At 42.7% G+C, this 14499-nt stretch overlaps 1 protein-coding gene and 1 long non-coding RNA gene across 2 annotated transcripts in view; both read left to right on the top strand.

Annotated features, from left to right (window-relative positions):
* Trxr1 (Thioredoxin reductase 1) overlaps window positions 1-6117 on the top strand; it is a 34299-nt gene extending 28182 nt beyond the window's left edge. The window contains exons 11-12 of the mRNA XM_071657978.1: window positions 2572-2706; window positions 5379-6117. Of these exons, the coding sequence (XP_071514079.1) occupies window positions 2572-2706; window positions 5379-5441 (198 nt within the window). The 3' untranslated portion in view covers window positions 5442-6117. The remainder of the gene's footprint in view (window positions 1-2571; window positions 2707-5378) is intronic.
* Window positions 6118-9220: 3103 nt separating this feature from the next.
* The window catches only part of LOC139746464 (uncharacterized), a 51956-nt gene continuing 46677 nt past the window's right edge, over window positions 9221-14499 (top strand). Inside the window, exon 1 of the long non-coding RNA XR_011712157.1 lies at window positions 9221-9420. This is a non-coding gene — a long non-coding RNA (uncharacterized lncRNA). The remainder of the gene's footprint in view (window positions 9421-14499) is intronic.

Consider the following 14499-nt stretch of genomic DNA (forward strand, 5'->3'; position numbering starts at 1 on the left):
AAGTGATTTTTTTTATTGTTGTATTAGATGTAATGTACATTGCTTTATGTGTGTTAGTTAATTTTGAGATAATTGTTTACCTTTGTGATAGGTAAATATTTATTTATTTTATTTTGCTTTGTCACTATTTCCTGCGTTAGTGAGGTAGCACAAGGAAACAGACAAAAGAATGGCCCAACCCACCCACATACACATGTATATACATACACGTCCACACATGCAAATATACATACCTATACATCTCAGTGTATACATATATATACACACACAGACATATACATATATACACATGTACATAATTCATACTGTCTGCCTTTATTCATTCCCATTCATTCCACCCCGCCACAAATGAAATAACAACCCCCTCCCCCCTCATGTGTGCGAGGTAGCGCTAGGAAAAGACAACAAAGGCCACATTTGTTCACACTCATTCTCTAGCTGTCATGTAACAATGCACCGACACCACAGCTCCCTTTCCACATCCAGGCCCTACAGAACTTTTCATGGTTTACCCCAGAAGCTTCACATTCCCTGGTTCAATCCATTGACAGCACGTTGACCCTGGTATACCACATCGTTCCAATTCACTCTATTCCTTGCACGCCTTTCATCCTCCTGCATGTTCAGGCCCCGATCACTCAAAATCTTTTTCACTCCATCTTTCCACCTCTAATTTGGTCTCCCACTTCTCCTTGTTCCCTCCACCTCTGACACATATATCCATTGTCAGTCTTTCCTCACTCATTCTCTCTATGTGACCAAACCATTTCAAAATACCCTCTTCTGCTCTCTCAACCACGCACATTTTATTACCACACATCTCTCTTACTTACATCTCTATTACTTACTCGGTCAAACCACCTCACACCACATATTGTCCTCAAACATCTCATTTCCAGCACATCCATCCTCCTGCGCACAACTCTATCCATAGCCCACGCCTCGCAACCATACAACATTGTTGGAACCACTATTCCTTCAAACATACCCATTTTTGCTTTCCGAGATAATGTTCTCAACTTCCAAACATTCTTCAAGGCACCCAGAATTTTCGCCCCCTCCCCCACCCTATGATTCACTTCCACTTCCATAGTTCCATCCACTGCCACATCCACTCCCAGATATCTAAAACACCTCACTTCCTCCAGCCTTTCTCCATTCAAACTTACCTCCCAATTGACTTGACCCTCAACCCTACTGTACCTAATAACCTTGCTCTTATTCACATTTACTCTCAACTTTCTTCTTTCACACACTTTACCAAACACAGTCACCAGCTTCTGCAGTTTTTCACATGAATCAGCCACCAGCGCTGTATCATCAGCGAACAACAACTTACTCACTTCCCAAGCTCTCTCATCCGCAACAGAATGCATACTTGCCCCTCTTTCCAAAACTCTTGCATTCACCTCCCTAACAACCCCATCCATAAACAAATTAAACAACCATGGAGACATCACACACCCCTGCCACAAACCTACATTCACTGAGAACCAATCACTTTCCTCTCTTCCTACACGTACGCATGCCTTACATCCTCGATAAAAACTTTTCACTGCTTCTAACAACTTGCCTCCCACACCATATATTCTTAATACCTTCCACAGAGCATCTCTATCAGCTCTATCATATGCCTTCTCTAGATCCATAAATGCTACATTCAAATCCATTTGCTTTTCCAAGTATTTCTCACATACATTCTTCAAAGCAAACACCTGATCCACACATCCTCTACCACTTCTGAAACCACACTGCTCTTCCCCAGTCTGATGCTCTGTACATGCCTTCACCCTCTCAATCAATACCCTCCCATATAATTTACCAGGAATACTCAACAAACTTATACCGCTGTAATTTGAGCACTCACTTTTATCCCCTTTGCCTTTGTACAATGGCGCTATGCAAGCATTCCGCCAATCATCAGGCACATCACCATGAGTCATACATACATTAAATAACCTTACCAACCAGTCAACAATACAGTCACCCCCTTTTTTAATAAATTCCACTGCAATCCCATCCAAACCCGCTGCCTTGCCGGCTTTCATCTTCCACAAAGCTTTTACTACCTCTTCTCTGTTTACCAAATCATTCTCCCTAACCCTCTCACTTTGCACACCACGTTGACCAAAACACACTATATCTGCCACTCTATCATCAAACACATTCAACAAGCCTTCAAAAAACTCACTCCATCTCCTCATCACCACTATTTATCACTTTCCCATTAGGCCCCTTTATTTCTGTTTTGCAAAAGTAGGCCTTGCTTTGTCTTTATATTTTTGTTGCAAGGTCACTTTTTCAACAATGTAGTATTGTAGCACTTTGAACATTGCTATTAAGATCTTATATTTAGGATATGCTGCTCTACTTCAAAAGTAGTATAGAGTTTTGCCATTGATTCTTTTTTTTATCACGGATATCATTTATAAATGCATGTGTGTGATAGCAAAATTATAAAACATTTATTACATTTACATGTACGTGATAGTGAAATGATATAATGCCTTATTAAGAGATGATTAAAGAGCACATTAGATGATTAGTTATAATGTTATGCAATGTCCACAGGAGCGAGTTATTGGATTCCACGTGTTAGGACCCAATGCTGGTGAGATTACGCAAGGCTTTGGTATTGGCCTCAAGCTTGGTGCCACCAAGTCTGACTTCAACAACCTGATAGGCATCCATCCCACCTGTGCAGAGGTAAAGTGACTGTGTGATGGAATACCACGTATTTTGTTTTCAACGGTATGATTGAATGAAGTGGTTCATGTATGATAGTGAAAAGAATGCAAGTCTTTCTCTTACCCTTTGCACACAAGGAGTCTGGCAGATTATTCCATATGAAGTCTGAAATGTGCAATTATGACAACAGATTGTTGGTACATGTTATCAAAAATATCATAGTGAATTATGATGCTAGGTAAAGTTGGCCAGAGTCCAAGTCATACAAGTGACATGAGACTGTGCTTCAGTACAGGTTGTTTGAGGGGTCTCATTAAAAATTGACTTGATGAACTTAATGTGAAATTCAGGTATGATTTGTACAGTACTAGCTTTGGTATTTGGAAAACCATCCAAAGTTTTTCCCCTTGAACAGTTTTCTCAAGTCTTCATTTCATTACATTGCCCCCCCCCCCCCCCCCCCCCCCCCCCCCGTGCCATGTATTTCTATGGCAGCTTCCTTTATTGCATCCATTGAATACCTCCAAGTATGTCTAGTGTGTTTTCACAGTACATGTGTAATTATGAATGTCCAATTATTGAAAATATATATTGGTCATCTTTAGAGGAATCTGGAGAGTTGTCAGAATTAAGTATGGAGGAGTGACTGTAAATCTTCTTGAAGAAAAGGGTATATGAGATTTACATGTGCTTCATTTCATATATTGTACAGAGCATCAGATTGGGGAAGATCAATGTGGTTTCAGAAGTGGTAAAGGATATATGGATCAGGTGTTTGCTCTGAAGAATGTATGTAAGAAATACTCAGGAAAACAGATGGATTTGTATGTAGCATTTATGGATCTGGAGGAGGCATATGAAAGAGTTGATAGAGATGCTCTGTGGAAGGTATTAAGAATGTATGGTGTGGGAGGTAAGTTGCTAGAAGCAGTAAAAAGTTTTCATCGAGGATGTAAGGCATGTGTACGAATAGGAAGAGAGGAAAGTGAACGGTTCCCAGTGAATGTCGGTTTGCGGTAGGGGTGCGTTTGATTTGTTTATGGATGGTTTTGTTTGGGAGGTGAATGCAAGAGTTTTGGAGAGAGGTGCAAGTGTGCAATCTGTTGTGGATGAGAGGGCTTGGGAAGTGAGTTGGTTGTTGTTCGCTGATGATACAGCACTGGTGGCTGATTTGGGTGAGAAACTGGCAAAGTTGGTGACTGAGTTTGGTAAAATGTATGTAAGAAGAAAACTGAGAGTAAATGTGAATAAGAGCAAGGCTGTTAGGGTCAGTAGGGTTTAGGGACAAGTTGACTGGGAGGTATGTTTGAATGTAGAAAAACTGGAGGAAGTGAAGTGTTTTAGATATCTGGGAGTGGATTTGGCAGCGGATGGAACCATGGAAGCAGAAGTGAGTCACAGGATGGGGAGGGGGCGAAAGTTCTGGGAGCATGGAAGAATGCGTAGAAGGTGAGAACGTTATCTCGGAGAGCAAAAATGGGTATATTTGAAGGAATAGTGGTTCCAACAATGTTCTATTGCTGTGAGGCATGGGCTGTCGATAGGGTTGTGCAGAGGAGGGTGGATATGTTGGAAATGAAATGTTCGAGGATGATGTGTGGTGTGAGGTGGTTTGATCGAGTAAGTAATGAAAGGGTAAGAGAGATGTGTGGTAATAAAAAGAGTGTGGTTGAGAGAGCAGAAGAGGGTGTATTGAAATGGTTTGGTCACATGGAGAGAGTGAGTGAGGCAAGATTGACAAAGAAGATATATTTGTCAGAGGTGGAGGGAACGAGAAGTGGGAGACCAAATTGGAGGTGGAGGGATGGAGTGAAAAAGATTTTGAGCGATCTTGGCCTGAACATACAGGAGGGTGAAAGGCGTGCAAGGAATAGAGTGAATTGGAACAATGTGGTATACCGGGGTGGACATACTGTCAATGGATTGAACCATGTGAAGTGTCTGGGGTAAGCCATGGAAAGTTTTGTGGGGCCTGAATGTCTGGATGTGGAAAGGGAGCTGTGGTTTTGGTGCATTAGACATGACAGCTAGAGACTGTGGATTGAACCATGTGAAGTGTCTGGGGTAAACCGTGGAAAGTTTTGCGGGGCCTGGATGTGGAAAGGGAGCTGTGGTTTTGGTGCATTAGACATGATAGCTAGAGACTGGGTGTGAACGAATGTGGCTTTTGCTGTCTTTTCCTAGCACTACCTGGTGGGGGGGTAGGGGGTTGCCATTGCATGTGTGGCGGGATGGCGATGGGAATGGATGAAGGGAGCAGGTATGAATATGCACATGTGTACATGTCTGTGTATGTATGTGGGTGGGTTGGGCCATTCTTTTGTCAGTTTACTTGCGCTACCTCGCTAACGTGGGAAACAGCAACTAAGTATAATAAATACATAAACAACATTGTGAACAGGCGGATTGCTTAGTCAATGATTTGTACTTTACTCTTGTTTGTAGATGGAGGTATTTAGTACAGACCACTGTGGACAATGCACATGGAGATTACACTAATCGTTGAATGATTATTTGATTAATTGAGATCAATTAGATCAGTGCTCATTTTTTCATTGCTCTTTTCAAGACAGTTTTGATGGACTGTTCATGATGACTCTAGTGTATATTTGTGGTGTTAAATGTAAAATATGAATTGTGAGTATCGGTTTTTCTTGTACTATATGACTGACACTTTTCTTTTGTCTCAGGTCTTCACAACACTGAATATAACGAAGACCTCAGGAAAGGATGCAAGTGCACAGGGTTGCTGAGGTTAGATATTGCTGCTCTGACTGAGGTCAGCTAGGGGAAACACACTCACTAGGTAATGAAGAATACCATTTCTTTTATTGATTATTGCAGTAGTGAAGATTTTTAGAAAGTTATGCATATTATGATGTATGTACGTATGTACTGTTAATTGATGAAAGATTTCCTTTTAAGAATATTATGTGGTTAATGATTTCAAACTTACTGCTTGTACTTAAAATTTATTTAGATATACAGAGTTATTGTACTTTGTTATTGAACTTCAGGAGTAAGTTGACTCCATCTTATGTGTGTGTGTACAACCCCCCCTAGTTGTACTTGAAGAGCAGCAATTTTTATGTCCTCTGATACCTAGGCCAAGCAGCTATCTGACCAGTGCAGGAATATGGAGATGGTTCAAAAGAATCTAAACCTTTGTTTGCCTGCACTGAAGTTATGCTGTATTATGAAGGTAGATCCTCCAAACCCAATCTTGGGCGAGGTCTGCTGGAAGTAGGTTTTGGGTGTAGAGGAAGTATTGTGGCGTTTGGGACACTCAGATTCAGGTGTAAATCTATCATTGGTCTGGATACCCTATATTTAAATGATGGTTAGTTTTATTTTTGTATACAGTGGTTAATTCCTCTGAAATATTAAGGGTGTGTGTTACATTATTTAATAAATTTACATTAAAACTTTGTTATGCTTTTCTCATAACCTGAAATAGAGATGTATGATCCTAAGTATGTTATCATATGGTTCTTGGTAACCTTTTACAAGTCATACAAAGGTAAAGAAAGGTTCTCATTGGATGGTCATTGTATACCCATTAAGAGGGGTATGGGGTAGAGAAATGAATGTACGTGGCTGCCACCATGTAGTTAATGCTAAAAAGAACTGAAGTGAGATGAAGAAGATGCAAGAGGAAGGAGCAAGTAGGTATGTGAATGCATGATTCAGAGTGAGTGTATTTACTACCATGGCAAGGCTAGAGCTAGCACAAAGTGCTTGCCACTTACTGCAGGGAAACCTAGCGTTGCAAAGAATGAGTTATGCGAGTTAAGTGTTGTCAAGTGTTATTTGTGAAAAGGAGAGATAGTATGTTGTGGACAGAATTCCAGCAGTCCACATGTGGGTGAGGCAGAAAGAAAAGACAGGTACCTGGTCAAAGGAGTGCAACTTGACAACCACTGAAGTGCTAGCTCACTTCACAGCCATCGGTTACCTTCCCAGTACCCATTCTAGTAGTGCCAGTAATATTTCAGGAGTAGTAGAGAGGGTGTGGATCAGGGATTTGTTTTGATAAACATGTATGAGACATACAGAAATGGAAAGATTTCTGCTTGGCATTTATGGATCTGGAGATAGATCATGGTTGGTTTGAAAAAAAGGTGCTCTGTAAAAGTTATGAATGTTTGTGGGAGGAAAGGTATTAGAAGCAGTGAGGAGTGTTGATCAAGAGAGTAAAGCATGTGTGCAAGTAGGTAGAGAGGAGGGTGAGAGATTCAAGATGAAGATGGGTCTGCAGTAGGAGTGTAATGTCACCATGGCTTTTAATTTGTTTGTGACTAGGGGTGATGGACTTTGTGAGAGTAGCTGGTTTTCAGTCTGCTTGGGGTTAGTCTCCTTTGAGGTAAGTCAGCTGTTCTTTGCTGATGACATGGTGCTGGTAGCAGTTTCAAGTGGGAAATTGCAAAGGCTGGTGTCGGAGTTTGGGAGTGTGTCTGAAAGAAGAAAGTTGGCAGTAATGTGAATAAAAAGCAAAGTTATTATGTTAGCAATGCAAAAAGACAAGTTTGAATGGAAAGCATTTGAGGGAAGTGGAATGGTTTAGATAAATGGAGTATATATGGCAATGAATGGAACCATGGGAGCTAAAGTGAGCCATGGAATGGTTAAGGGAAAGAATGCATTGAGGATTTGTGGAAAGAGTAAAGATGTAAGGGATAGGTTGAATGTGTTGGACAATGCAGTGTTTGAAGACAATGTACTATAAGGAGGGTTGACAATGAAAAATGATAGAGTAAGGGAGAGGTATTGCGGTAAGAGGGATTTGTATGAGCTGAAATGGTCTAGAGGTTTGGAGAGGATGACAAGGAGGTTATACATGTTAGAAGTGGAAGGAAAATGAAAAAGGGGAATACAAGTACGTAGAAGGATGGAGTGAAATTTGAATTAAATGCTTAGGGCCTGAACATGCAGATAATTCTGAGGCATTTAAGGAAAAGAGCGAATTTGAGCATTTGGTTTACGGGGACCGATGTCTGGTAATGGGATGACAGTTGGGAGAAAGTAAGGATAGGTCTCTGTGACCTGATTGTGCTGAGAGGGGATCTGGTTTGTGCTCGTCATACAGGACTGCTTGAAAGTGGATGTGAGCAAATGAGGCCATTTCTTTGTTCCTGGGCTGCCAACATGGGAAATGAAATGTATATTTATTGAGTACAACAAAGATGGCAAGAGTATCAACAATGGTGAGAACGGAATTGAGTTAAGAGGAGAAATATTATACATTTTTGGTTTCTCCAAGTGTTAGTCTAATCACAGGGCCGCTGAGCCCTCTAGGAACTGAAACCATTATTTTTTTGGCTTGCTCTCACTTTCGGAGAATGCTGAATAGCCTTAGAAGCTCCTGTGCTTGGCTTACAAGCCCAAATTTTGTAATCCAATCCAATCTCTCGTTCGTGGAAAAAAATTGGATTTTTTGGTGTTTGTGTTGACTTGTAGGCAGGAATGTTGCAAGTAGGTTAATCACTTATGAGATCAGAAACAGATATGGAAAATGGAATATATCAAGCTCTTAGATTTCGTAAAATAATTGAAGATTCTTTGTAAGGAGAGGTGTGGTACATAAACCCTTTCATGAAATGCTGTTACTAGAAGTAGTGCAAGAAGAGACTTGCAAGGGCAGTGATAGGAATAATGGGTATGTCGATTGAACAGCCATTAAGTTCAAGTGCATTACAAATAACATGAAATCAAACTGTCAGGTGATCAGGAAGTTATGTGGAATGGTGTGCGAGGGACGCATGAAAGGACAGGGATGAGTGGAGGCGTTCCCGGAAGGAATGGACAGACATTTCTAAAAGAGCCAAAATGCAAGTGATATGATTAAGTTGATGAGTGTTAGATATAGTTGGAATTGTGATAGGATTGTTAAAGAATTTGTACAAATATGGCTGATTCCGGAGTTTGGTGAGATCATCCAGAACCTTGCTAAAACAATTATGTAGGCAGGAACGCATAGTGAAAAGAATGAAATAATCATAGTAGAAGTAGTGAGGTGTTAGCTAGAAGAAAAGAATGGCCGGTAAGGATGGAGTTCCGTGGTCATGGACATGTGGAAAGGGTAGCTGCAGATCAAAAGTAGATTGTATACAGGTGAGGTGTGAATAGAATGAAAGTAGGGAAAGACCTGAATTGCTTTAATAGTGATCTAGTTAGTGGTAGACCCCATATAGGTGAAATTTACATCTTACATATTCAAGGGACAATAAACTGCTTATGTTTTATTTAGAAAACAGCAATATTAGAGCCTAACTAGTGATCTCTATATATATATATGCTTTAAGTAGATTTTTCTACCATTGATGTTATTTACCTGAGTGTAATACAAGACTTGTGTGGTTCCTTGGTACTGCATATAACACTTATCCTGAGAGAACACGGCTAGGTATGATGCACAGCTGGTGAACAACATGATCACAAGAGGACCCTGAGGTAAGCAGTTAAGGTTTGTATATGTTTTGTCTTCCTCATCTTTCTAAACCTCATTTTTATTAATTTTCTACATTCCAGGGCCTGACTCTTGTTGAGGATTTGTGTCATAAGAGCTTTTGATGAAGACTACCAATTGTGTAACCTTCCCATTAGGGGAGGGTATCAGCTAAAATGGTACAATAATTAACTCCAAAAAAAGTAATTAACTGAATCGCCAGGAGAAGATAGGAAAGAGTTATCAGGGTACAGTGATTGTTGACCTATGAGGAGATAACCAATCAGGTGAGATTTTTTAGTTTTGGTTGATTTTGGTTAATATCAAGTGATAACAGTAGATATAGAAGCCATGTTAGAGGTCCAGTGAATTCAACAATATATGCAATATTGACTGGGATACGATAGCCACTGAGATACAATTGGTTGGAGGACCAATTACGTATGATAAAGATTATGGGATGATATCGACTAGGATGCGATAACTATTGATGTATGATGATGGCAGAGGAATGATACAAGGGTGTACAGTCTTTTATGAGGTAATATAACTACTTGGGTATAATAGCAAATAAGTTATGATGACTGCCATAGCCACTGTAGTATCTTGACCACTTACGATAACCACTGATGTATGGTAACCACAAAATTGCGATAGCCACTGAGGTGGTGTAACCACCACGGTACAACCAGAGGTGTGATAACTCCTAGAACACAGTAATCTTGAGTATGATAACCACTGAGAATACCCACTGTGCGATAGTTAGTAGAGTATGTAACCACTAGTGTACTATATACGTTGGGGTATGATAACCACTAGAGGTCAGTAGCCCTGTAGGAGTGATAATGAGTGCTATTGTTACTGAGGTATGACAGCCATTAGAGTACGATAGCCAGTTAGGTATGATGACTGTGCTATTGTCACTTGTGTTTGGTAACTACTAGGGCACGATAACCTACATGGTATTTCAATTACTGAGGAACGATAGTTAAACGCTATGATAGCCACCGAGGTATGATAACCAGCTCGGCACAACAGCCACGGGGGCATGATAACCATAGTACAAAAGTCACTGAGGTATGATAACCATAGTGCAAGTCACATGTATGATGAACAGCATGGTACAACAGCCGCAGGTATGATAGCCAGCATGTTCCAGCAGCCACTGAGTTATGATAACTAGCATGGTACAACAGCCACAGGTATGATAACCAGCATGGTACAGCAGCCACAGGTATGATAACCAGCGTGGTACAACAGCCACTGAGATATAACCTGCATGGTACAACAGCCACTGAGGTATGATAACCAGCATGGTACAACAGTCGCTGAGGTATGATAACTAGCATAGTACAACAGCCACTAAGGTATGATAACCAGCGTGGTATGTCACAGGAATGATAACCAGTGTGGAACAACAGCTTATAACCAGCGTGGTACAACAGCTAGAGGTATGATAACGCGTGGTGCAACAGCCAGAGGTATGATAACCAGCGTGCTATAACAGCCAGGGGTATGATAACCAGCGTGCTATAACAGCCAGAGATATGATAACCAGCGTGGTATAACAGCCAGAGGTATGATAACCAGCGTGGTATAATAGCCAGAGGTATGATAACCCGCGTGGTACAACGGCTAGATTTATAACCAGCGTGGCACAACATCGAGAGGTATGATAACCAGCAAGGTACAACAGCCACTGAGGTATGATAACCAGCAAGGCACAACAGCCACAGGTATGATAACCAGCATGGTACAACAGGCAGAGGTATGATAACCATCGTAGTACAATGGCCACTGAAGTATGATAACCAGCATGGTACAACAGACATTAAGGTATGATAACCAGCGTGGTACAACATCCACGGGCATAACCAGTGTGGTACAACAGCCGCAGGTATGATAACCAGCATGGTAAAACAGGTATGATGACCAACGTAGTGTACAACAGCAACTGAGGTATGATAATCAGCGTGGTACAAGTCACAGGTATAATACTAGCGTGGTATAATAACTACGGGTATGATCACGGTACAACAGCTAGAGGTATGATAACTAGCGTGGTACAACAGCCAGAGTATGATTACCAGGTTGGTACAACATCCAGAGGTATGATAACTAGCTTGGTACAACAGCCAGAGGTATGATAACCAGCGTGGTACAACAGTCGGAGGTAGTATAACCAGCGTGGTACAACAGCCATAGGTATGATACTAGCGTGGTACAACAGAGGTATAATTAGCGTTGTACAACAGTCATAAGTATGATAGCATGGTACAACAGCCTCTGAGGTATGATAACCAGCGTGGTACAACAGCCAGAGGTATGATAACCAGCGTGCTGTAATAGCCTGAGGTATGATAACCAGTGTGGTACAACAGCCATATGTACAATAGCTACGTGTATGATAACCACCACGTTACAGCAGTTCGAGGTATGATAACTAGCGTGGTACAACAGCCAGAGTATGATTACCAGCTTCGTACAACAGCCAGAGGTATGATGACTAGCGTGGTACAATAGCCAGAGGTATGATAACCAGCGAAATACAAGCCAGAGGTATAACCAGCGTTGTGCAACAGCCATATGTATGATAACCAACGTGGTACAACAGCCTCTCAGGTATGATAACCATTGTGGTACAACAGCCTCTCGGGTATGATAACCAACGTGGTACAACAGCCTCTCAGGTATGATAACCACCGTGGTACAACAGCCAGAGGTATGTTAACCAGCGTGCTGTAATAGCCAGAGGTATGATAACCGGCGTGGTACAACAGCTAGACAAACAACTTGGTACAACAGCAAGAGGTATGATAACCAGCCTAGTACAACCAAATTTCATAAACTGGTACAATAGCTAGAGGTATGATAGCGAGCTTGGTACAACAGCCAGACGATAACCAGCGTGGTACAACAGCCAGAGGTATGATAAACCGTGCTATGACAGCCAGGGGTATGGTAAACAGCGTGGTATAATAGCCATAGGTATGATAACCTTAGTGATACAACAGAGGTACGATAACCTTTGTTACAACAGCCACTGAGGTATGATAACCTTTTTGGTACAACAGCCAGAGATATAACCTTTGTGGTACAACAAACACTGAGGTATGATAACCAGCGTGGCACAACAGCCAGAAGTATGATAACCAGCGTGGTACAACCAGATTTGATAAAAGTTTGGTGCAACAGCTAGAGGTATGATATCCAGCGTGGTACAACAGCCAGACATGATAACCAGCGTGGTACAAGTCACAGATATAATAATCAGAGTGGTACAACATCAAGGTATATAACCAGCGTGGTACAACAGCCACTGAGGTATAACCAGCGTGGTACAACAGCCACTGAGGTATAACTAGCGTGGTACAACAGCCACTGAGGTATAACCAGCGTGGTACAACAGCCAGAGGTATGATAACCAGCGTGGTACAACAAACAGGTATGATAACCAGCGTGGTACAACAGCCAGAGGTATGATAACTAGCGTGGTACAACAGCCACTGAGGTATAACCAGCGTGGTACAACAGCCAGAGGTATGATAACCAGCATGGTACAACAAACAGGTATGATAACCAGCGTGGTACAACAGGCAGAGGTATGATAGCTACGATACCAGGGTATGAGGTTCAAATCTTCGTACTGAAGACGGAAGGGGCAAGACGTGGGTGCTTCCCCCCAGTGTGGTTTACAAGGTATAATGCACCTTACTGCGTCCGTACATAAGGCCCGTGTGCCGGGTGTCTCGGATGGCGGGCATACGACCGTATTACCCCCCCGGGGCAGAGCGTGGAATGTTGCGCACTGCAGCAACCCCGGCTCTCTCTCTCTCTCTCTCTCTCTCTCTCTCTCTCTCTCTCTCTCTCTCTCTCTCTCTCTCTCTCTCTCTCTCTCTCCCTCTTTCTTCCCCACTCTCTCTCTCTCTCTCTCTCTCTCTCTCTCTCTCTCTCTCTCTCTCTCTCTCCCTCTCCCTCTTTCTTCCCCACTCTCTCTCTCTCTCTCTCTCTCTCTCTCTCTCTCTCTCTCTCTCTCTCTCTCTCTCTCTCTCTCTCTCTCTCTCCCTCTCCCTCTTTCTTCCCCACTCTCTCTCTCTCTCTCTCTCTCTCTCTCTCTCTCTCTCTCTCTCTCTCTCTCTCTCTCTCTCTCCCCGCCAGTGTTGTAGTGATGACAGTAGAGCAGGTCATCATCCGTGTTGTCACAACCCCTCCCCCCCCCACATCCAGTTCGTGAATCCATCCAATCAGCTCACGGCTCCTTTTTGACAAGAGGGCCCCCTACCCACCCCCTAATAGGTGGAAGGCCCAGGTGGATCAAAGGACAAGTGGACCTGGCCACCACAAGTGAGGTGGCCAGGTGGCCCAGACTCCACCACCACTACCAGGGGGGGAGGTGGATGGCCACTTGGGAGAAAGTCTGACCGTTGGCAACGCTGCGTGATGGTGAAAACTGAAAGGAACAGCGATTGCTATACTGACACCCCCCCATCAACCACTGGATAATTACCCCCCACCAACCACTGGGTAATTACCCCCACCAACCACTGGATAATTACCCCCCACCAACCACTGGATAATTCCACCTCCACCAACCACTGGATAATTCCACCTCCACCAACCACTGGATAATTCCACCTCCACCAACCACTGGATAATTCCACCTCCACCAACCACTGGATAATTCCACCTCCACCAACCACTGGATAATTCCACCTCCAACCACTGGACCATTCCTTCCTCATCATCCACTGGACAATTCTCCCCCTCATCATCCACTGGATGGTTCCCCCCCCCCACACACTGTCCCCCTTCACAAACAAATAAACAATTTCATCTAATTACCCGCTGGTCAATTCCCCCCCCCCCCCTCAAGACCACCGTTGGAATTCCCCTTAATCAACCACTTGACATTCCCCCCACACTAACCACTTGGCAACCCCCCCTCACCCACCTCACCAGCCACTGGACAATCCCCCCTCCCCCCCTCCCTCCCTCCCCCACCTAACTCCTGGGTTGCTCACTTCTCGTTGCTGGACAAATGAACAGTCATTGTATTATTATTAAATATTTACTTATTTTCTTATTTTATTATTACTATTATATCACTATGATTATGGTTACTGTTATTTAATTATTTTCCCGTCATTATCATTATAATTATCATTATAATTATCATTATTATCATTATTATTATTAATGATAATTCGCCATGATGGACGAGGTGAGACCCCCTGGCGGCAGGTGGGGGAAGCTTGGCCGTCATGGCGGAGGGAGGAGGAGGTAAACACTGTGTGAGGCCGTGAACCTTGAGATGCCCGCTACCCCACCCACCCACCCACCCGCTGGCTCGCCCACTTCCTGGGTGG

Source organism: Panulirus ornatus, chromosome 65 (assembly GCF_036320965.1).
Source record: "Panulirus ornatus isolate Po-2019 chromosome 65, ASM3632096v1, whole genome shotgun sequence".
NCBI lineage: Eukaryota > Metazoa > Arthropoda > Malacostraca > Decapoda > Palinuridae > Panulirus > Panulirus ornatus.